At 49.4% G+C, this 22,414-nt stretch overlaps 1 protein-coding gene across 1 annotated transcript in view; it reads right to left on the bottom strand.

The window, feature by feature from the left end:
- MIPEP (mitochondrial intermediate peptidase) overlaps positions 1-21,821 on the bottom strand; it is a 225,448-nt gene extending 203,627 nt beyond the window's left edge. The window contains exons 1-2 of the mRNA XM_075337383.1: positions 21,629-21,821; positions 18,424-18,597 (exon numbers count right to left, since the gene is read on the bottom strand). Of these exons, the coding sequence (XP_075193498.1) occupies positions 18,424-18,597; positions 21,629-21,763 (309 nt within the window). The 5' untranslated portion in view covers positions 21,764-21,821. The remainder of the gene's footprint in view (positions 1-18,423; positions 18,598-21,628) is intronic.
- Between the last annotated feature and the right edge of the window lie 593 nt (positions 21,822-22,414).

The following is a 22,414-nucleotide window of genomic DNA, read 5'->3' as shown; positions in this document are numbered from 1 at the left end:
CACTACCATGCTCAGGTGCTCAGTACTCGCAACTAGTGATGAGCGAGCACTACCATGCTCAGGTGCTCAGTACTCGTAACTAGTGATGAGCGGGCACTACCATGCTCAGGTGCTCAGTACTCGCAACTAGTGATGAGCGAGCACTACCATGCTCGGGTGCTCAGTACTCGTAACTAGTGATGAGCGGGCACTACCATGCTCAGGTGCTCAGTACTCGTAACTAGTGATGAGCGGGCACTACCATGCTCAGGTGCTCAGTACTCGCAACTAGTGATTAGCGAGCACTACCATGCTCGGGTGCTCGGTACTCGTAACTAGTGATGAGCGGGCACTACCATGCTCAGGCGCTCAGTACTCGTAACTAGTGATGAGCGGGCACTACCATGCTCGGGTGCGCAGTACTCGTAACTAGTGATGAGCGGGCACTACCATGCTCGGGTGCGCAGTACTAGTAACTAGTGATGAGCGGGCACTACCATGCTCAGGTGCTCTGTACTTGTAACTAGTGATGAGCGGGCACTACCATGCTCGGGTGCTCAGTACTCATAACTAGTGATGAGCGGGCACTACCATGCTCGGGTGCGCAGTACTAGTAACTAGTGATGAGCGGGCACTACCATGCTCGGGTGCGCAGTACTAGTAACTAGTGATGAGCGGGGGACTTTAATTGTACACCTATAAAGGCAGATGGATTCAAGGACGGCATCCGTCAACACTTTCCCATTTAAAAAAGGTGTCCAAGCAGCTCTTTACGGATTTCAATGGGAGAAGCGGCTGCACTGAATCTTAACATAGTCCTCCCTTATAGGATGACACTGCATCTAGTAGACATTGACAGCAACTGCAGGAGATGGGAGTACCCGAGTCCGTCTGCACAGGATGGAGGCACTGTGGATTTCCCATACATGGAAAATCATCAGCAGATTTCACTATCCTAAACGGCATTAAGATTTCATAAAGACTTTGCTGAAGTTCGCCACAGATTTGCATCCAAATCTACCTCCAAGGGAGAATTGTCAGTAAAGTCAACCCTCCTCCCCCACAAACATGGGCATGCTGGTCTTTGAAATGTAAACCCATTGACACCTTTATATCTTTTATCTGCTGTTGCATTCCTGAGTAAAGAGCATTTTCATTCCTATGAAGATTAGACACTAAAGCTGGGTTCACACTAAACGACAGCGACAACGACGTCGCTGTTACGTCACCATTTTCGGTGACGTAACAGCGACCTTGTAAGTCGCTGTTATGATCGCTGCTTAGCTGTCAAACACAGCAGAAGCAGCGATCATAACGTCGCTGTGTTACATGTTCAGAGAGCAGGGAGCCGCGCTTAGCGCTGGCTCCTTGCTCTCCTAGGTACAGTACACATCGGGTTAATTAACCCGATGTGTGCTGCAGCTACATGTCACAGTGCAGAGAGCAGGGAGCCGCGCGCACTGCTTAGCGCTGGCTCCTTGCTCTCCTTGCTACAGTATGCATCGGGTTAATTACCCGATGCATACTGCAGCCACATGTCACAGTGCAGGAGCCGGCGCTGGCAGCAAGAGCGGAGGCTGGTAACCAGCGTAAACATCGGGTAACCAGGGAAAGGTCTTCCCTTGGTTACCCGATGTTTACGCTGGTTACAGCTTACCGCAGCTGCCAGTGCCGGCTCCTGATCGCTTCATTTCGTCGCTCTCTCGCTGTCACACACAGCGATGTGTGTGTCACAGCGGGAGAGTGACGACGAAAAAATGAAGCTGGACATTCAGCAACGACCGGCGACCTCACAGCAGGGGCCAGGTCGTTGCTGGATGTCACACACAGCGACAGCGACGGGACGTCGCTGCAACGTCACAGAAAATGGTGACGTAGCAGCGACGTCGTTGTCGTTGTCGCTGTGTGTGACACCAGCTTAAGTGCTCAGAGCACTTCATAAACCTCCTGAGCTTGAGTGATCATTCACTATCCAATTTTCCTTGTCTAGTATTCATTGTTACACACTGTGAGCTATAGAGGCGGGTGCTAGACAGCAAAACAACCTGGCGGAGCAAAGGAGCATGAGGTTCTCCTTGACATACTTAACACCTCATGTGCATTGGAGTGAGAATGCCAATTACTTGGGACTGCAGCAACACATAGAAGAAATAAAAGGTGTCAGTAGGTTTACATTTCAAAGACCAGCATGATCATACATGAGGGAGAGGTATGATCTTAAAATCTCTGTCTTAAGCTAGCATATGGATTTTTTTTTACATCCAGACCGGTCCTCATTATCTCCTGGTTTGTAAGATGCACATGATTAAATTGGCTTCCCCACTCAAGATGTGACATCGCAACCCGTGGTCATGTGACTGCCACAATCAATGTCTACTGCTGTATGTAGGGCTAAGGCAGAGGGTCACAGGACTGATGGACGGGCCAGTAAAAAGCTGCACCCGCCATAAGATAACATCCAGACTTTATTGAAAATGGTACATAAAAATCATGGAGGTCAAGGGCCAGGCGCTGGAACCCAAAAGGACTACGGCTGTTTCGCACAAATGCGCTTCTATGGGTCCTTTCAGGACAAAGGACCCATAGAAGCAAATTTGCGCGAAATGGCCATTGTCCTTTTCAGTTCCAGCGCCTGGCCCCTGACCTCCATGATTTTTATGTACCATTTTCAATAAAGTCTGGATGTTATTTTACGGCAGGTGCAGCTTTTTTCCCCTTTTTACTGGCTCACGTTTGGATCTGCCTGTTCACACCAGCGAGTACCAGTGAAGCCCAGCAACAGCCAGGAGTTCACATCTGTTCCCCGGCCAGCATCGGACAAGGTAATCAAGTGGTGCGTGTCTGCACTTATTCTGTTGCAAATGTACACTGTGTGCAAAATTATTAGTCAAACGAGTATTTTGATCACATGATAATTTGTATACATGTTGTCCTACTCCAAGCTGTATAGGCTGAGAGCCAACTACCAATTAAGTAAATCAGGTGATGTGCATCTGTGTAATGAGGAGGGGTGCGGTGTAATGACATCAACACCCTATATAAGGGGTGCTTAATTATTAGGCAACTTCCTGCCCTATGGCAAAATGGGTCAGAAGAGAGATTTGACGGGCTCTGAAAAGTCCATAATTGTGCGATGTCTTGCAGAGGGATGCAGCAGTCTTGAAATTGCCAAACTTTTTGAAGAGTGATCACCGAACACTCAAGCGTGTCATGGCAAATAGCCAACAGGGTCGCAAGCAGCGTGTTGTGCAAAAAAGGCGCAAAATAACTGCCCATGAATTGAGGAAAATCAAGCGTGAAGCTGCCAAGATGCCATTTGCAACCAGTTTGGCCACATTTCAGAGCTGCAACGTTACTGGAGTATCAAAAAGCACAAGGTGTGCCATACTCAGGGACATGGCCAAGGTAAGGAAGGCTGAAAAACGACCACCTTTGAACAAGAAACATAAGATAAAACGTCAAGACTGGGCCAAGAAATATCTTAAGACTGATTTTTCAAGGGTTTTATGGACTGATGAAATGAGAGTGACTCTTGATGGGCTAGATGGATGGGCCAGAGGCTAGATCAGTAAAGGGCAGAGAGCTCCACTCCAACTCAGACGCCAGCAAGGTGGAGGTGGGGTACTGGTATGGGCTGGTATCATCAAAGATGAACTTGTGGGACCTTTTCGGGTTCAGGATGGAGTGAAGCTCAACTCCCAGACCTACTGCCAGTTTCTGGAAGACAGGAAGAGATTAGGACCCTGCTTCACCTTATACGTGCTCTGGAGAACAAAAGAGATTTAATACCAGGGAGAGAACTCCGGCACACTACCCCAATAATTATAAGAGCAAAAATTTTTGAATCAAAAAGGTTCTTTATTACATGAAAGTCCAATACAAGAAAGTCCAAAAAAAAAAACGTTTCGACCTATAAGGTCTTCATCAAAGGACTATGATAGTCCTTTGATGAAGACCTTATAGGTCGAAACGTTTTGTTTTGGATTTTCTTGTATTGGACTTTCATGTAATAAAGAAACTTTTGATTCAGAAATTTTTGCTCTTATAATTATTGGGGTAGTGTGCCGGAGTGCTCTCCCTGGTAGTTTCTGGAAGACAACTTCTTCAAACAGTGGTACAGGAAGAAGTGGGTATCGTTCAAGAAAAAAAGAGAATTTTGTTACTTACCGTAAATTCTTTTTCTTATAGTTCCGTATTGGGAGACCCAGACCATGGGTGTTTAGCTTCTGCCTCCGGAGGACACACAAAGTACTACACTTAAAAGTGTAGCTCCTCCCTCTGAGCTTATACACCCCCTGGTAGCCAGTCCTAGCCAGTTTAGTGCAAAAGCTGAAGGAGAATAGCCACCCACAAGTAGAACTGAGTAAGAACCGGAACAACCGGAGACTCTGTCCACGACAACAGCCGGTGATAACACACGGAACAAGAAAATTGCCAACAGGCAACAGGGAGGGAGCTGGGTCTCCCAATACGGAACTATAAGAAAAAGAATTTACGGTAAGTAACAAAATTCTCTTTTTCTTTATCGTTCCTTTGGGAGACCCAGACCATGGGACGTTCCAAAGCTGTCCCTGGGTGGGAATAAACAAAAAAAAACTAAGAAGTAGGCGGAGCCTAACTTCACAAGTGGGCGACAGCCGCCTGAAGGATGCGTCTGCCCAAGCTCGCATCTGCCGAAGCATGAGCATGCACTTGGTAGTGCTTCGAAAAGGTATGCAGGCTAGTCCAAGTGGCAGCCTGACAGACTTGTTGAGCCGTAGCCTGGTGCCTAAAAGCCCAAGAGGCACCGACAGCTCTGGTCGAGTGTGCTTTGATCCCCGGCGGGGGAGGCACCTGAGTACTCTGGTAGGCGTCCGAAATGGTCGATCTAATCCAACGGGCCAAGGTCGGCTTAGAAGCAGAGAGACCCTTGCGCCGCCCTGTGGTTAGCACAAAAAGAGAGGTGCACCGCCTAAGCGCAGCGGTGCGAGCCACATAAATCCGGAGCGCACGCACCAGATCTAGAGTATGCAGCGCTTTCTCAAAGTGATGAACAGGGGCCGGACAGAAGGAAGGCAAGGAAATATCCTGGTTAAGGTGGAAGGGAGAGACCACCTTAGGAAGAAAGTCCGGGGTCGGACGGAGAACTACTTTGTCTTGGTGAAAAAACAAAAAAAGGTGACTCCAAGGAGAGCGCCGCCAAATCAGAGACTCTCCTGAGAGAAGTTATGGCAATTAGAAAGGCCACCTTTTGAGAAAGACGATACAAAGAAACCTCCCTAAGAGGCTCAAAGGGGGGTTTCTGCAATACCATGAGGACCAAGTTAAGGTCCCAGGGATCCAAGGGCCGCCGATAAGGCGGAATGATGTGAGACGCACCTTGCATGAAGGTGCGGGTCTGAGCCAGCCGGGCGAGACGCCGCTGGAACAGCACTGATAGAGCTGAGACTTGTCCCTTGAGAGAGCTGAGGGACAGTCCTAGCTGCAGACCGGACTGTAAAAAAGACAGAAGGGTCAGCAATGAGAATGGCCAAGGAGAATGGCCGGAAGAGTGACACCAGGACAGGAAAATTTTCCAAGTCCTGTGATAGATCTTGACGGAGGAAGACTTACGGGCCCGAGTCATAGTGGAGATGACTTCAGGAGGAATACCCGAAGCCGTCAAAATCCAGGACTCAAGAGCCACGCCGTCAATTTGAGTGCCGCAGAATTCGGGCGGAAAAACGGACCTTGCGAGAGCAGGTCTGGACGGTCCGGAAGATGCCACGGCATCTCCACGGACAGTTGGAGCAGGTCCGGATACCAAGCTCGCCTGGGCCAGTCCGGTGCAATGAGGATGACTCGACGGCCCTCCATTCTGATCTTGCGCAGGACTCTGGGCAAGAGAGCTAGAGGAGGAAACACGTAGGACAGACGAAACTGGGACCAGTCTTGAACCAGAGCGTCCGCGGCGAAGGCCTGAGGATCGTGTGAGCGAGCCACGTAAACCGGAACCTTGTTGTTGTGACGGGATGCAATTAGGTTCACGTCCGGAGTGCCCCACTTGCGGCAGATTGACTGAAACACTGCCGGGTGCAGGGACCACTCGCCACCGTCCACGGATTGACGGCTGAGATAATCTGCCTCCCAGTTTTCTACGCCAGGGATGTGGACTGCGGATATGGTGGACTTGGAGTCCTCCGCCCATTGAAGAATGCGTTGGACCTCCAACATTGCCAGGCGGCTGCGTGTCCCGCCTTGGTGATTGATGTAGGCAACCGCTGTCGCGTTGTCTGACTGGACTCGAATGTGCCTGCCCGCCAACAGGTGGTGAAAGGCTAGGAGAGCTAGAAGCACAGCTCTGGTTTCCAGCACATTGATTGAAAGGGCTGACTCGGACGGAGTCCAAGTGCCCTGAGCTCTGTGGTGGAGATGTACCGCTCCCCAGCCGGATAGGCTGGCATCCGTGGTGAGAATCACCCAGGACGGAGCCAGGAAGGAGCGCCCTTGAGACAGGGAGAGGGGTCGAAGCCACCACTGAAGAGAGCTCCTGGTCCGTGGCGACAGAGCCACTAACCTCTGTAAGGAGGAAGGCCGCTTGTCCCAACAGCGGAGAATGTCCAGCTGCAGAGGACGCAGATGGAACTGGGCAAAGGGAACCGCCTCCATGGAAGCCACCATTTGACCCAGCACCTGCATCAGGCGCATGAGGGAATAACGGCGGGGCCTCAGGAGAGAGCGCACCGCCAGTTGGAGGGACTGCTGTTTGATTAAGGGCAACTTCACAAGTGCCGGCAAAGTCTCGAACTGCATCCCTAGGTACGGGAGACTCTGAGTCGGAGTCAGAGTGGATTTGGGAAGATTGACAATCCACCTGAATTGGGCTAGGGTTGCGAGAGTGAGCGAAACACTCCGCTGACAGTCTGCGCTGGATGGACCCTTGACCAGAAGGTCGTCCAGATAAGGAAGCACTGCTAACCCCTGGAGGTGCAGGACCGCAATCACTGCCGCCATGACCTTGGTGAATACCCGAAGGGCCGTGGCTAACCCGAAGGGGAGAGCTACGAATTGGAAATGATCCTCTCCTATCGCAAAACGTAACCAACGCTGATGTGACACTGCGATTGGCACATGTAGATAGGCATCTCTGATGTCGATGGACGCCAGGACCACTCCTTGACCACCTCAGGTGGAAATGGAAACCGGTCATCAGAACCACGCTTTGGAAAGCGTTTGTCAGGGCAGGCCCTGGGTTTGGTCACAGCGGTCTGAAAACTGGAGTGGTTAAAGAACACACTCTTCACTCTCTTAGGCGAGGTAAACTGATGTTTTTCTGCCAAAGAGAGTTGCTCCTCTGACACTGGCGGATTGAGATCCAGCACAGAATTAATAGAAGCAATCAAATCACTAAGATCTGAGTCACCCTCAGAGAAATCAATGGGATACATAGCCTCCGAGCCCCCAGTGAGGGCATCCTCCTCATCTTGAGAGTCAGCTCTTGAGACAGAGCCGTGGGATGGGGAGGGGGAGGAAACCATGCGCCTTCTCTTAGAAGGACGGGGTCTGGGATCAGATGATGAATCCTCCGTGAGCTCTGATGGACGGAGGTCAGAGGATAGGAGTCCTCTGTCAAGAGTATTAGAGGCACCCTGTGAGGGGGGCTGATGCATATTCATCAAAGTCCTGGACAAAAGTCCCATGGACTCAGCAAATGACTGGGATATGGACCTAGAAAAGGACTCTACCCAGGCCGGGGGTTCAATCACAGGTACAGCAGCAGCCTGAGAGACCACTGGGGGTGAGACTCCAGGCTGTGTCACCGCCAAGTTAGAGCAACCAACACAGTGTGGATAAATGCTCGGCTCAGGCAGCAGGAGCTTACATGCAGTGCATGCAGAATAAAGCTTTGGAGCCTTGCTCCTTGTGTGAGACATGCTGCTGAAGTGGGGGCTTTGCAGAGAATGAACCCCAGGGAGAATATACAGAGGTCCACAACCGGAGACCGGCTGTGGCTTACCAGACCACTGAGCGCGGTGTTGTGTGCCCTCCAGATCCCGAAGCCCGGTCCCCCAGTGCGCAGCACCTCAGCAGAGATGCAGAATGCAGGATGTCCCAGAGCAGAGTGAACTCTGCCTGAGAAATGGCCGCCGAAGCGAAGAGAGGGGGCGGGACTAGGGGCGTTCCTATAAAAGAGCGGGAACTGGAGGGCTATAGAGACCTGCAGGGAAGGAGGGACGCCCCAGCAGTGGGGAGTGTCCCTCCCCTGTGTAGAACGGCCGCCGGGAGGAGCCGAACCTGTCCCTCTGCATGAGTGACATGCGAGGGCAGGAAAACGAAACTTGGCCTCCGGCGAAGCCGGGGCCTAAATTTAAGCGGCCAGGCCGACAAGCAGGCACCATCAGCGCGGTTTCGGGCAAAAGCTGGAGAACCCGCCGGAAAAGTTAAAAACAATCACATACAGCATACTCTCCCCTTACAATAAAGAACCGGGACCCCCAACATAAACGTCTCAGGTACTTAGCTGCTGAGACGCAGGGTCATGTCCCTGGGGATGAGTGCTCCGGTCCAACAGAATCCTCAAGGGGCTGTGGATGGAGACCGGACTCCTGCCAGGCATGGAGACCGTGCTGGCTCCCACTTCAAGCCAGAGCCCAGAAGGGATGGTGAAGGAGCACGGCATGTAAGGCTTCAGCCTTGTAAATCAACCTTAACAACACCGCCGACACAGTGGAGTGAGAAAGGACATGCCGGGAGTCCAGACATGGACCCGCTTTTCTTCAAACTCTTTCCAAAAGTCAAACAAATCAGATGAGAATTCATGTGGATGTATGCCTCCTGAACACAAAGCGATAAACTGGCTAGGACTGGCTACCAGGGGGTGTATAAGCTCAGAGGGAGGAGCTACACTTTTAAGTGTAGTATTTTGTGTGTCCTCCGGAGGCAGGAGCTAAACACCAATGGTCTGGGTCTCCCAAAGGAACGATAAAGAAACATGATTTTCATGCAGGACAATGCTCCATCACATGCATCCAACTACTCCACAGCGTGGCTGGTCAGTAAAGGTCTAAAAGATGAAAAAATAATGACATGGCCCCCTTGTTCACCTGATCTGAACCCCATAGAGAACCTGTGGTCCCTCATTAAATGTGAGATCTACAGGGAGGGAAAACAGTACACCTCCCGGAACAGTGTCTGGGAGGCTGTGGTGGCTGCTGCATGCAATGTTGATTGTAAACAGATCAAGCAACTAACAGAATCTATGGATGGTCGGCTGCTGAGTGTCATCAGAAAGAAAGGTGGCTATATTGGTCACTAATTTTTTGGAGTTTTGTATTTGCATGTCAGAAATGTTTATTTCTAAATTTTGTGCAGTTATATTGGTTTACCTGGTGAAAAAAGAGAATTTTGTTTACTTACCGTAAATTCTTTTTCTTATAGTTCCGTCATGGGAGACCCAGACCATGGGTGTATAGCTACTGCCCCCGGAGGACACACAAAGTTACTACACTCAAAACGTGTAGCTCCTCCCTCCTAGCATATACACCCCCTGCTAGCCAGTTCTAGCCAGTTTAGTGCAAAAGCTGAAGGAGGACATCCACCCACAAGAAGAGAGAGTAAAATCCGGAAGAGCCGGAACCTCTGTCTACAACAATAACAGCCGGTGAAGACACACGGAACAAGAAACCTGCCAACAGGCAATAGGGAGGGTGCTGGGTCTCCCATGACGGAACTATAAGAAAAAGAATTTACGGTAAGTAAACAAAATTCTCTTTTTCTTTATCGTTCCTATGGGAGACCCAGACCATGGGACGTTCAAAAGCAGTCCATGGGTGGGAATAAACAGACAACTGAGAAGCAGGCAAACCTAACTTCACAAATGGGCGACAGACGCCGGAAAGATGCGTCTGCCCAAGCCCGCGTCTGCCAAAGCATGAGCATGCCTTGGGTAGTGCTTCGAAAAAGTATGCAGACTAATTCGAGCTGCAGTCTGACAGACCTACTGAGCCGTAACCTGGTGCCTGAAAGCCCAAAAAGGCGCCGACAGGTCTGATCAAATGTGCTCTGATCCCCGGCGGGGAAGGCACTTGAGTACACTTGTAGGTCTCCGAAATGGCCGACCTAAGCCAACGAACCAGGGTCGGCTTAGATGCCGAGAGACCGCTACGCTGACTAGCAGTCAGCACCAGAGAGAGGTGCACCGCCTAATAACGGCGGTGCGAGACACATAGATCCGGAGCGCCCGCACCAGATCCAGGATATGCAACGCTTCCTCAAGCGATGAACAGGAGCCGGACAAAAGGAAGGCAGGAAAATTGCCCCGGATAAGGTGGAAGCAGTAACCACCTTAGGGAAAAAAGTCCGGAGTCGGACGGAGACCACCTTGTCTTGATGCAAAGACCAAAAAAAGGGGGTGACTCCGAGAGAGTGCAGCCAGAACTCTCTGGCGGGAAAATATAGCCACTAGAAAGACTACTTTCTGTGAAAGATGAAACAAAGAAACCTCCCCAAGAGGCGCAAAGGGAGGTTTCCGGGAACCGGGAGGACCGGATTAAGGTCCCAGGGCTCCATAGGCCGCCGGAAAGGCGGAATGATGTGAGATGCGCCCTTAAAGGAGCGCACCGGAGCCAGCCGAACGATACGCCGCTGGCACATACTGACAGAGCCGAGACCTGTCCCTTAATGAGGGATAGTCCTAGCTGTAGACCGGACTGTGGAAGGGACAGGAGGGTCGGCAAGGCCAAAAAGGTCAAAGGACACTTTGGAGCTCGAGTCATAGCGGAGATGACTTCAGGAAGGATACCAGAAGTCGCCAAGATCCGGGACTCAAGAGCTACGCCGTCAATCTGAGAATCCAGAATTCTGACGGAAAAAACGGACCTTTTGAGAAAAGGTCTGGACGGTCCGGAAGATGCCATGGCAACCCAACGGACAGAAGGAGCAGGTCAGAGTACCAAGCCTGCCTGGGTCAGTCTGGAGTATGAGAATGACCCGACGGCCCTCTTTACTGATCTTGCGCAGGACTCTGGACAAGAGGTAGAGGGTAAAATACGTAAAGAGACGAAGCTGGGGTCAAACATGAACCAGTGTGTCTACCGCAAAACCTGAGGATTGTGGACCACGGTTGGACAGCTGAAATAGTCTGCCTCGCAGTTTTCACATCTAGGATGTGGGCTGCGGATACGGTGGACTAGGAGTCCCTTGTCCACTGAAGAATGTTGAGCCGCCAAGATTGCCAGGCGGCTGAGTGTCCCGCCCTGGAAGCTGATGTAGGAAAAACGCTGTCACGTTGTCCGACTGGACTCGAATGTGCCTAGCCGCCAACAGATGGTGAAGGCTTAGAGAGCTAGAATACAGCTCTGATTTCCAGCACATTGATCCAGAGGGCTGATTCGGACAGAGTCCAAGCGCCCTGCGCTCCATGGTGGAGATATACTGCTCCCAAGGCGGATAGACTAGCATCCTGGTGAGGCTCACCCGGGACGGGGCCAGGAAGGAGCGCTCCTGAGACAGAGTGGCCGAAGCCACCACTGAAACGAGCCTCTGGTCAGTGGCGAAGCCACCACCCCGTGGGAGGAGGGAGTTCGCTTGTACAGCGGAAAACATCCAATCTCAGAGGACGCAGGAGAAACTGGGCAAGGAATCGCTTCCATTGATGCCACCGTCTGACCAGCACCTGTATATGGTGTCTGATAGAACGACGCCGACCGCCAGCGGAGGGACTACTGATCGACTAAGAGCAGCTTCACAAGTGCCGATAGAGACTCGAATTGCGTCCCTGAGAACCTCTGGTTCGAAGTCAGAGTGGACTTGGGCAGAAAGACAAGCCACCCGAATAGGTTAGAGTGGCGAGAGTGAGCGAAGCACTCTGCTAAGAGTCAGCACTGGATGAAGCCCCGACAAGAAGGCCGTCCAGGGCAAAAGATCACTGCCAATCCCTAGGGGTGCAGGACCCTAATCACAGCTGCCCCAATGAGAATACTCGAGGGGCCGTGGCTAACCCCAAGGGAAGAGCCACGAATTGGACCACTCCGATTGTCAAAACGTAGTCAACGCTGGTGTGAAACTGCGATTGACCCCTGCAGATAGGCATCTCTGATGCCGATGGCTGCTAGGGAATCTCCTTGGGTTCTTGATTGATCCGGTGAAAAACACACGGAACAAGACCGAGACTCCATGTGAAAACGCCACACCTGACTATGCTTGAAAAGCTAAAGATCCAGGTCGGAAGGCACCGCCCTCTTCGGGGACTAGGAATAGATTTAAGCAAAAATCTCAGAACCGTTCCCAGTCGGGAACCGGTACAATTACTCCATTGGTCTGCAAGAAATGCCACGGCCTGTGAGAAGGCGGCGGCCTTGGAGCCGGGAGGAGTTGACAGAAAAAATCTGTTTGGCGGGTGGACAGAATTCCATCCTGTAGCCATGGGAGATATAATCCCGCCCCCACTGAACGGAGACGTGTTAGAACCATACGTCGCCAAGTGGAGAGAGCCTGCCACCGACCAAGGAGGTTGTTGGCGTGGCTAGATAGCTCGGAGGAAGCTGGCTCAGTGGCAGCATCTCCTGCGGTCTTCTGAAGACGCAGCTTCGAGCCATTTGGTTCTATGAACCTAGGCCGAGCTAGAGGACGATCAGATGGAGGAACGGAAACCACCGAAACCTCAACTGATTCCTGCCCTGGACAGGTTCCCTGGTTTAGGATTGTGGCGAGGAAGCACACTCCCCGCCAAGAGCTTCCTTAATTTCACCCAGCTTGGTTCCGGGGAAACTGGGCCCACCAAGGGGGAGCCCAGCCAGGAACCTCCATAGAGGCATCTGCCTTCCAATTTCGAAGCCACAGGAGCCTGCGGATAGCGAGGAAGGTAGCCCAGACCACCGCCGTGCGGCGTCTAGCATGGCAGACCTGGCAGAGGATGAAAAGACTGAAGTCTGGAGTTCAGGCAACCGTTTTGGGCATAGAGTCCCTGTGAGAGAATGCATCTCCTCCAGAGAAGCAGAGAAGTTACAAAAAACCGCACTGCTGTAAGCTGAGGAGAACAAGCTCCTGCCGTTCCCATACCGACTTGGCCCAAAGGACAACCGGGCGGACCGCAGAACCTTAAGTGAGGAGCCATCAGCCACTGACATAACGGTCCGGGCTGAGCCACCTGAAGTGAATGAGCCCACTTCTTGACCACCATGGGTGGACAGGGGAAACACAGTCCTCAGAAACACGCTTCATCTCAGAGCGGAGTGAGGTCCAGTACAAAATTAATGTACGGTAGAATCCTATAGAGGTGCCGTCAGCCACTGATACAACTAACCGGGCAGTCTAGACCGGAGTGGCTACCCTCTCTGAAGGGAGGGGGAGACAGGCAGCAGAACCCCGCTGTGGGGTCTGCAGGATAGGCTGTGGGCTTGGACGCAGCGGCCTGAAAACTGGAGTGGTTAAGTAACACACTCCTTGACCTGCTAAAGGTAAACTGTGCCTTTCTGCCAGCGGGGAATACACCCCTGATCAGGCGGACACAAGAATAATGGACGCAAGCCAATCATTCGCATCTGCGTCACCTACGGACGGATCAATGTACATAAAGTAGCGTCCGTGTCCGCGGTAGAGACATCTTCCTCGTCCGGTGAATCAGCTCGTAATCGGAGCTGCGGGACGGGGAGGACAGGGGACCCTGCGTCTCCCTGTCAGGAGAACGGGGTCTGAGCCCAGAAGGAGAGTCCCTTGTGAGCTTGGCCGAGCGAGCAGAAAACGCCCTGAGAGGGGAACTGCATGCTCAGCAGATGCCGGGACAGCCGACCCCTGGAAATAGGAATCCTATGGGGGTCAGCCACCAAAACCGGAGCAGCTGGAGGGACCATTAATGAGCCCCCATGCTGAGGGGCCACAGTGGTTAGGAGCTCGGTATAGCCGTACGAGACTACCTGCAGTGGATAATAAAGAAACAGCCTGCAGCCTCGCTCTGTGAGACATGCTGCAGAGGTGGGGGCTCTGTCCAGCATGGGTAGAATACCCAAGACAGGGGTTCAGCCTGGGGGGACTCCCACCTAAGAACCATTACAGTGTGCCGCTTCAGGCAATATGAGGTTACATGCAGCACATGTAGAACCTTGTAGCTTAGCTGCTAGAGTGAGACATGCTGCTGAGGGGGAGATTCTATGATAAAGAATTAACTCCTTCAGCATGCCTGAGAGTGTCATGCTGCTGAGGAGGAGATTCTATGATAAAGAATTAACTCCTTCAGAATGCCTGAGAGTGTATAAAAAGTGCACAACCAGGGGTTGTGACTTATCAGGCCATATTATGAGTGCCCTCCGGATTCCAAGCCTGGACCCTCAGCCAGTATTCCCTCCCTGTGCTGCAGGGCAGCCAGCGCCGACCAGTGTACTAAGACGCTGGAAAATGGCGCCAGAGTGAGGGGGGGAGGCGGGGGTTAACCCAGGAGCGGGAATCGGAGGGCGAAGGAGATGTACAGGGGAGGGAATCATCACCTCAAAACGGAGCGTCCTCCCCTGTGCAGAGCGGCCGGCGGGCGGCTCTGCAGCGTCCCCCTGCATGCCTGACATGCAGAGGAACGAAACGAAACTAGGCCGCGGCTGAAGCCGGGGCCTAAAGTTATGCATGCGCCGAAAATCAGGCCTCATCGGCGCGGTTCTCAGTAAAAACTGTGGAACCGGCCGGAAACACAGTAAACAAAGCAGCATTATTCAGCAATCACTGTCCCCCCCAATAAAAGTGCCCCACATGCAGAAAGACCCTCTGAATAAACGTCTCTATACTTAGCTTTGAGACGCAGGGTCCAGTCCCTGTGGGGTGGGGGTCAGTGCTCCGTCCAGCAGGGTCCTGCACAAGGGCTGCGGATGGAGGCCGGTCTCCTGCAAGGCAATGAGAACCGTGTTGGCTCCCACTTCAAATCAGAGCCCCTAAGGGATGTTGAAGGAGCGCGGCATGAAGGGCTCCTGCCCTGAAGTCAACCTTAACAGCACTGCCGCCAGAGGAGTGTGAAGGGACATGCCGGGGGTCCAGTGGACCCGCTTTTCTTCCAAATCTTTGTAAAAAATGAAAAATCAAAAAGGGATGCATGTGTGTGTGTGGATCCTCCTGACACAAAGCAAGAAACTGGCTAGAACTGGCTAGCAGGGGGTGTATATGCTAGGAGGGAGGAGCTACACGTTTTGAGTGTAGTAACTTTGTGTGTCCTCCGGGGGCAGTAGCTATACACCCATGGTCTGGGTCTCCCATAGGAACGATAAAGAAATAAACAAGTGAGATGGAAATATATATATTATATTTATATATATATCCAGGAAACCATTATCTATCCCCCATTTTCTTGAGATGGCTGGATTGTCATTGTAAATAAGCACTTGTACCTTGTCCCCCCCCCCCATCTCATTGTAGATTGCAAGCTCTCACGAGCAGGGTTGTCATTATTTCCCTTTAAATATTGTATTTTCTATAACTGTTACTTGTTTGTATATGATCCTCCTGAATTGTAAAGCGCTGCGGAATATGTTGGCGCTATAGAAATAAAGATTATTATTATTATAATATATTTGGTTTTTATTAAGTTGCCTAATAATTCTGCACAGTAATAGTTACCTGCATAAACAGATGTCCTCCTAAGATAGCCAAATCTAAAAAAAAAAAAAAACACTACAAATGCCAAAAATATTAAGCTTTGATATTTATGAGTCTTTTGGTTTGATAGAGAACATAGTTGTTGAGCAATAATAAAAAAAAAATCCTCTAAAATACAACTTACCTAATAATTCTGCACACAGTGTATATAAAGCGCTATGGAATAGCGCTCTATAAATAAATATTATTGTATTATATTCTTCCTTTGTACATGACTGATAGACATTAAGGCTAGGTGCTTCAGACAGGTGAAGGTAAAATTATCAATCTTTCATCCAGGAAAGGAAAAAAAAAAGGATGATTATTAATCTGTATTGTCATCCGTATAGCAACATTTAAAATACATAATAAAAGACCACAGAAGACCACGCCTATATAAACTACCCCAATGATTTCATTAGGTCTGGATGCTATTTGATTGGAATACAGACAAACTAAGATTGCCTGAACGAGACCTTAAAAGGGGTTGTCCACTCCTAAGAAGACCCCTTCTCAAATATTATATTTCCCAATGTAAAATAAAAACACCATATACTCACATCTTGTAGATGCCAGCGCCGATACTGCTGGACCAACGTCAATGCTGCAGGCCCGCCGGTGCAGGAGGTGAGCATATGCTGGTTTTATGTCACACTGGGGGAATGTAGTATTTAAGAAGCAATTGTTCTAATAATGGACAAAACTTTTGACTTGGCTCTCATGGCCTTTGGGTTTCCTGGAGAAGGGGGATTGGTCAGGTGGGCGAATATATCTCATCTTTTTACGACTGATAGAATTTAGACAGCACCCTGACCAATGTATGCTAATGCAGTAGTTTAGGAGTGTCAAATATTGCTGTTTATTCAGATAAGACCCACCAATTAAATTTCATGGGTAGGTAAAAAAAAAAAAAGGATGTCATGTGTGGATGTAAAAATGGACATATCGATGACATGCAGAACCCAATATGGATGGTAAACTCCATTTTGTTGATTGTTAAAGGATGGACGATCTCACATATGTTCATCTGAACCACACAAAACAAAACAAAACAAAAACAAAAACTTTCAATACAAGAACAAAGAATGATTTTAAGGCCTAAGCCACACGGCAAGTGGAGTGCGAAAAAAAAAAAAAAAAAACTCGGACCAATATTAGCCTATGTCCCAGCACACACGAGCGATTATTTTCTCAGCCCTAATCAGACCAGGAAAACAATCTCAGCATGCTGCGGGTGGAATGCGATTCTGTTTTCTTCTCTTGCACCCATTCAAGTGTGTGGGGCGAGAGAAAAATCGCACTGCATTCCCGGTACACCGGTGTGCAGGGCAAGAATTGCAGTAGCCGGCTACGGAGGAGAGAGGGAGATAAATCCCTCCCTCCCCTTCCTCAGCGTCGGCCACTGCCCTACGCAGCACCAGTCCGCTCACATGATTGGACCTCAGTCGCAAGGACACTTGCATGACACTCGGCTCTGCTGTCCTGCTAGCGTGAGCCGAGTGTCATGCAAGGGGATCGCAGTAATCCCCGTGTGGCCCCGGCCTAAAGGCGTTCTCCACCTTAATGCTATGTGCTCAAGGGACAATGTACCCATGGATATATCCGCAGGTTTGTCCACAGGTTTCCCGCAGCAGCTCCCCGGAATCCGCAGCTATCCATTGCTGCGGGTTTCGAGCATTTTTGTTGCGGTAAACCTGCGGGACAAGTGCGGAAATACCTATGGAAGTCCCGGCCTCTATCTCCATAGTGGAGGAGCGGGGATGCCACAGATATTTCTGCACGAATAATTGACATGCAGTAACATGCGGCTGCGGGAAATCCGCAGCATATTCTGCAGCCGCACATGCTGCAGCATTGATGCAGCACTCCCCAAATCCCATAGGATAACACGGGAATGTCTGTACTTGCTTAAACCTACGGATTTATCTGGAAAATCCAGATAAATCCGCAGGTTTTCCGCCGCAAAATCCACGGGTACAGAGTCTCGTGGGCACATGGCCTCAAGTACTTTTTATACATTCAATACATGTATTTGGATTTATAAATCATGTGTACAATTGGGTTTCATTAAAGGGAACCTGTCACCTAGAATATGCGTTCTGACCTATCAGCAGACGCATGTGTGCCCTAATTACACCTCCCTACCCATCCCTGTGTTATAAAATTGTATAATATCAAAGTAATAAAAAAACATTTTATTACCTTCATATTTCCTATGTAAATGGTCACAGGGGCGGCGCCTTGCCCTATGGAGGTCTGCATACTTTCTGTGGTATCACACCCCTGTGGGCGTGATACCATGGAGTCACATGAGCGACGTCTCCGTCGCTCATTCTATCCTGCGCACGTTTACACTTACAATTGCGGCAGGCTTCTCTTCCGGGTTCTCCTTGTCAGTTTCAGACGCGCACTGCGCATGCGCAGTGTGCGTCTGAAGCCGGCGCATGTACACCCGGAAAAGAAGCCTGCCACAATGCGCGCAGGAAAGAATGAGCGACGGGTGACGTCGCTCATGTGACTCCATGGTATCACGCCCACAGGGGCGTGATACCACAAAAAGTATGCAGACCTCCATAGGGTGAGGCGCCGCCCCTGTGACCATAAACTCTCCAATTTACATAGGAAATATGAAGCTAATAAAACGTTTTATTACTTTCATATTATACAATTTTACCACACAAGGATGGGTAGGGAGGTGTAATTAGGGCACACATGCGTCTGCTGATAGGACAAAACGCATATTCTAGGTGACAGGTTCCCTTTAAAAATGTTGCACTGTTCGGTTTTTCTAGGCTCTTTGGTCCCCGCACATTCTACTTTAATGTGATTAGCTGTGGAGCTCAGAAAAAAAAAAAATCGAAAGTTTTTTATTCTTACCAAGTCGGCGACTTTACACAGCTCATCGCTCAGTTGGTCGAACATCTTGACAGTCTCTGCACTTGGAGGTGCAGTGCACACTTTGTCCACTAGGGATTCTGTATTTCTCAGGGCATTATCCTGAACGATCCGAAATCCCTCTGGGGAACTCAGCTCAGGAAACCCGAACAGGCCCTGCGGAAAAAGGAGGGACAAGCAGCGTTATAGGTCAGTAAAATAGATATGGGCTGTAAAGCAGAGCAATGTATAAGGAAGAATATGTCCTATCATCACCTTCTACTACACTCATCGGATATACAGTGCCTTGCCAGAGTATTCACACACACCCAAAATCTCTAATTATTCCCCAGAGTACCATAAAATCCATTATCATCAAATGGTAAAAACATGGAACCACAACAAACCTGCCAAGAGAGGGCGGCCCATCAAAACCCTCAGCCTGGGCAAGCAGGACATTAATCAGAGAGACAACACAGAAACAAGGGTAACCCAGAAGGAGCTGCAGAGTTCCCAAGCAGAGACTGGGGTATCTGTCCATACAATCACAATAAGCCGTGCACTCCATAGCGCAGGGACTTATGGAAGAGTTGCCAAAAAAAAAGACCTTACTTACAATTAAATATTGGAAGTCTTGCATCAAGTTTGCCAAAAAACATTTGGGAGACTCCTCAAATGTATGTATGAAGGTGCTGTACTCAGATGAGACCAACAATCAACTTTTTGACCACCAAGGCAGACGCTATGTCTGGCACCAAACCAGCACAGCTCATCACCATAAGAACACCATCCTCACAGTGGAACATGGTGGTGGCAGTATCATGCTATGGAGACATTTTTTGACAACAGGAAAAATGGACCTAGTCAAAAGGAAGATGGATGATACAAAATACAAGGATATTCTTCAGCAAAACCTGTCTCAATCTGTCAGTGGTTTGGAACAGAGGTTCACCTCCCAACAAGACAATAACCCAAAGCTACTGCTAAAGCAACACTCAAGAGGATTAAGGGGAAACGTGTAAATGTATTGAGTGGCCGTGTCACAGTTCAGACCTTAATCCAGTTGAGAATCTGCGGTCAGACTTGAAGATAGATGGTTTCTTCTGGTGAACAGCAAACGTAAAAGGAGCTGGATCAGTTTTTCCTTGAGAAATGGGCAGAAATCCCAGTGGTAAGATGTGAAAAGCTCATAGACACCTATCCTAAGCAACTTGCAGCTGTAATTACCACAAATGGTGACTCTACAAAAGTATAGTACTAACTTTAGGGGAGTGAATAGTTTTGCACACTAACGTTTTCAGGGTGCTATTATTACCATCTTTTCAGTTAGCCATTAAAAGGTATCAACTACTGAGGACTTCAGTTCTTTTAAACAATTTTTATATCTTAGAGCAATAATTTTGCAAAATGAGTTGTAGTTGTGATTGATGTAATTCATATCATCATATGGTGTACTTTACAAAGAAACAAGAAAAAAAAAAACAAGAAAAAAATTCCAAGTGTGGTGAAATGGCAAAAAAAAAGCAATTCTACATTTTTTTTTCGTTTAAGCTCCATTTATTGAGCCACGGAAATGACTGATTGGGTCGGTGCGACACCGGGGACACCACCTCTGCATAGATATTTTTTTTCTTTACATAATACTGTTTATTTTTTAAATAAAAAAAAAACAATCATTTTTTGTTTTTTCCATTATTGAAGCCATTAGGAAGATTTGATTCTTTTGCAAGTTGCCGTTTTTATCGTGTGGAGGCGCACATGACGTTTTGATGGCTTTTATTAAAGGGAACCTGTCACCACTTTTTTTTCTCTTATAAGCTGCGGCCACCACCGGGCTCTTATATACAGAATTCTAACAAACTGTATATAAGAGCCCAGGACGCTGTGTAGAACGTAAAAATGACTTTATAATACTTACCTAAACCGGTCGCTGCGGTGGAGTTGGGCCTTATGGGCGTCTTCGTTCTCCGGTGCCAGCACCACCTCTTTCGGCCATCTTCGTCTTCCACCTTCTGAAGCCGTGGTGCATAATGCGTCCGATGTCATACACACTCGCTGGCATTGAGGTCCTGAGCAGGGCAGATCAAAGTATTGTAGTGCACCTGCGCGGGACCGGCGAGTGTGTATGACGTAGACGCGTCAATAACACAGGCTTCAGAAAGAGGATGAAGATGGCCGAAAGACGAGGCACCGGCACCGGTGGACAAAGACACCCATCTGAGCCACATCCACCGCAGAGTGACCGTTATGTGAGTATTATAAAGTGCTTTTTATGTTGTACACAGCGGCCTGTGCTCTTATATACAGTATGTTAGTTATGGCCGCAGCTTATAGTCCAAAAAAGTGGTGACAGGTTCCCTTTAAATGTTTTATGGTGGGAGCAGTGACCCGCTGAGTTTATTTCCACGCCCAGTGACTTATGTAGAGGTTGTATGCGGAGCTCTGTATCGCTCACTGCAATATTTTACACATGGTCCATACAGACAGCGCACGGAGACATCACACATTCCTCCGAATAAGTCCGAAGGTGGGAATCCTAAGGGGGGAGGGGGATTTATGTTAACTTTGTTCCCCCCCCCCCCACACTTTTATTGTGGCCCCTGTGAATGGTTTAATAGGACACTGTGGGCCTCACACGGGCAGAGTGAAAAAAATATAAGAGATCAGGAAACCCCTGTCCTGGATGATACATGAAGAGTGTGTGTGTGTGTGTGTGTGTGTGTGTGTGTGTGTGTGTGTGTGTGTGTGTGTGTGTGTGTGTATTAAAATATTATTGCTATCACGGCTTGAATAGGCATCAAGAGTAAAATTTAAAAAAAAAAAAATTATATATATATATATATATATATATATATATATATATATATATATATATATACATACACACACACACACACATATACAAAAAAATTTTTTCTTTTTAATCATTTTTTGAACTTTGAAAAAACAAATGGTAAGGATACATTCTAGAGGTCGTCCCACAATAAAACAAGCCCCAATATGACAGCATTATGGGGCAGAGAAATAATGTGGGCAGAAAAAAAAAATATAAAAAAAAAAACACAACCTCATGGATCCTGGAAGATGAGGACAAATAGAGGAGCCCAGAGGGGTCTCCAATGGCCACACAAATATGGCGCCTGACCTCTGACCCCGGCGGATGTCATGGTGATATGTCACAAGTCACGTGTCCCTGCCGGCCTCTCACCGTGTTCTTTCCAAACACATCCAACCTCCTCTGCTGCTTCACATTGAAAGCGGCCCCGACCGGAGACCAGCCGGTGCTGACCGAGCGACACGCCGGGAGGTGCAGGGAGCACAGCAGCCGCCGCAGGGACAACATGGCGGGAAACAGAGGACACCGGCGGCCGCCACACAACTGAGCACAAGCTCCTGTGACCCCGGAATACAGCAGACACGGGGAGGGGCTAAAGGACGTAGCCTCAAACTTAAAACTGCTAATTGGTCAGACTGTGTGATTGACAGCGACTATAACAAATGAAAAAAGATACGATAAATGGGTTGTAGTCTGTGAAGGCTTGAGCAGCCAATAAGCGTTCAGCATAGCATGTCGGGAGTTGTAGTTTTCTCCCGTATTTGCTTTATATGAGACGCGTTGCCTACTTCCGGATGGATGTATGAACTGGATCGGACTGTGGTTCCCAATCCCAAGGGTCCTGCTGCTTCTCCTCACACACAGACACTTCACCTGCTCCTCAGCACAGACACTTCACCTGCTCCTCAGCACAGGCACTTCACCTCTCCCCTGCACAGGCAGTTCACCTGCTCCTCAGCACAGACACTTCACCTGCTCCACAGCACAGGCAGTTCACCTCTCCCCTGCACAGGCACTTCACCTGCTCCTCAGCACAGGCACTTCACCTGCTCCTCAGCACAGGCACTTCACCTGCTCCTCAGCACAGGCACATCACCTGCTCCTCAGCACAGGCACTTCACCTCTCCCCTGCACAGGCAGTTCACCTGCTCCTCAGCA

This window comes from Anomaloglossus baeobatrachus, chromosome 2, assembly GCF_048569485.1.
Source record: "Anomaloglossus baeobatrachus isolate aAnoBae1 chromosome 2, aAnoBae1.hap1, whole genome shotgun sequence".
NCBI lineage: Eukaryota > Metazoa > Chordata > Amphibia > Anura > Aromobatidae > Anomaloglossus > Anomaloglossus baeobatrachus.
This window is presented reverse-complemented; position numbering and strand designations above follow the sequence as displayed.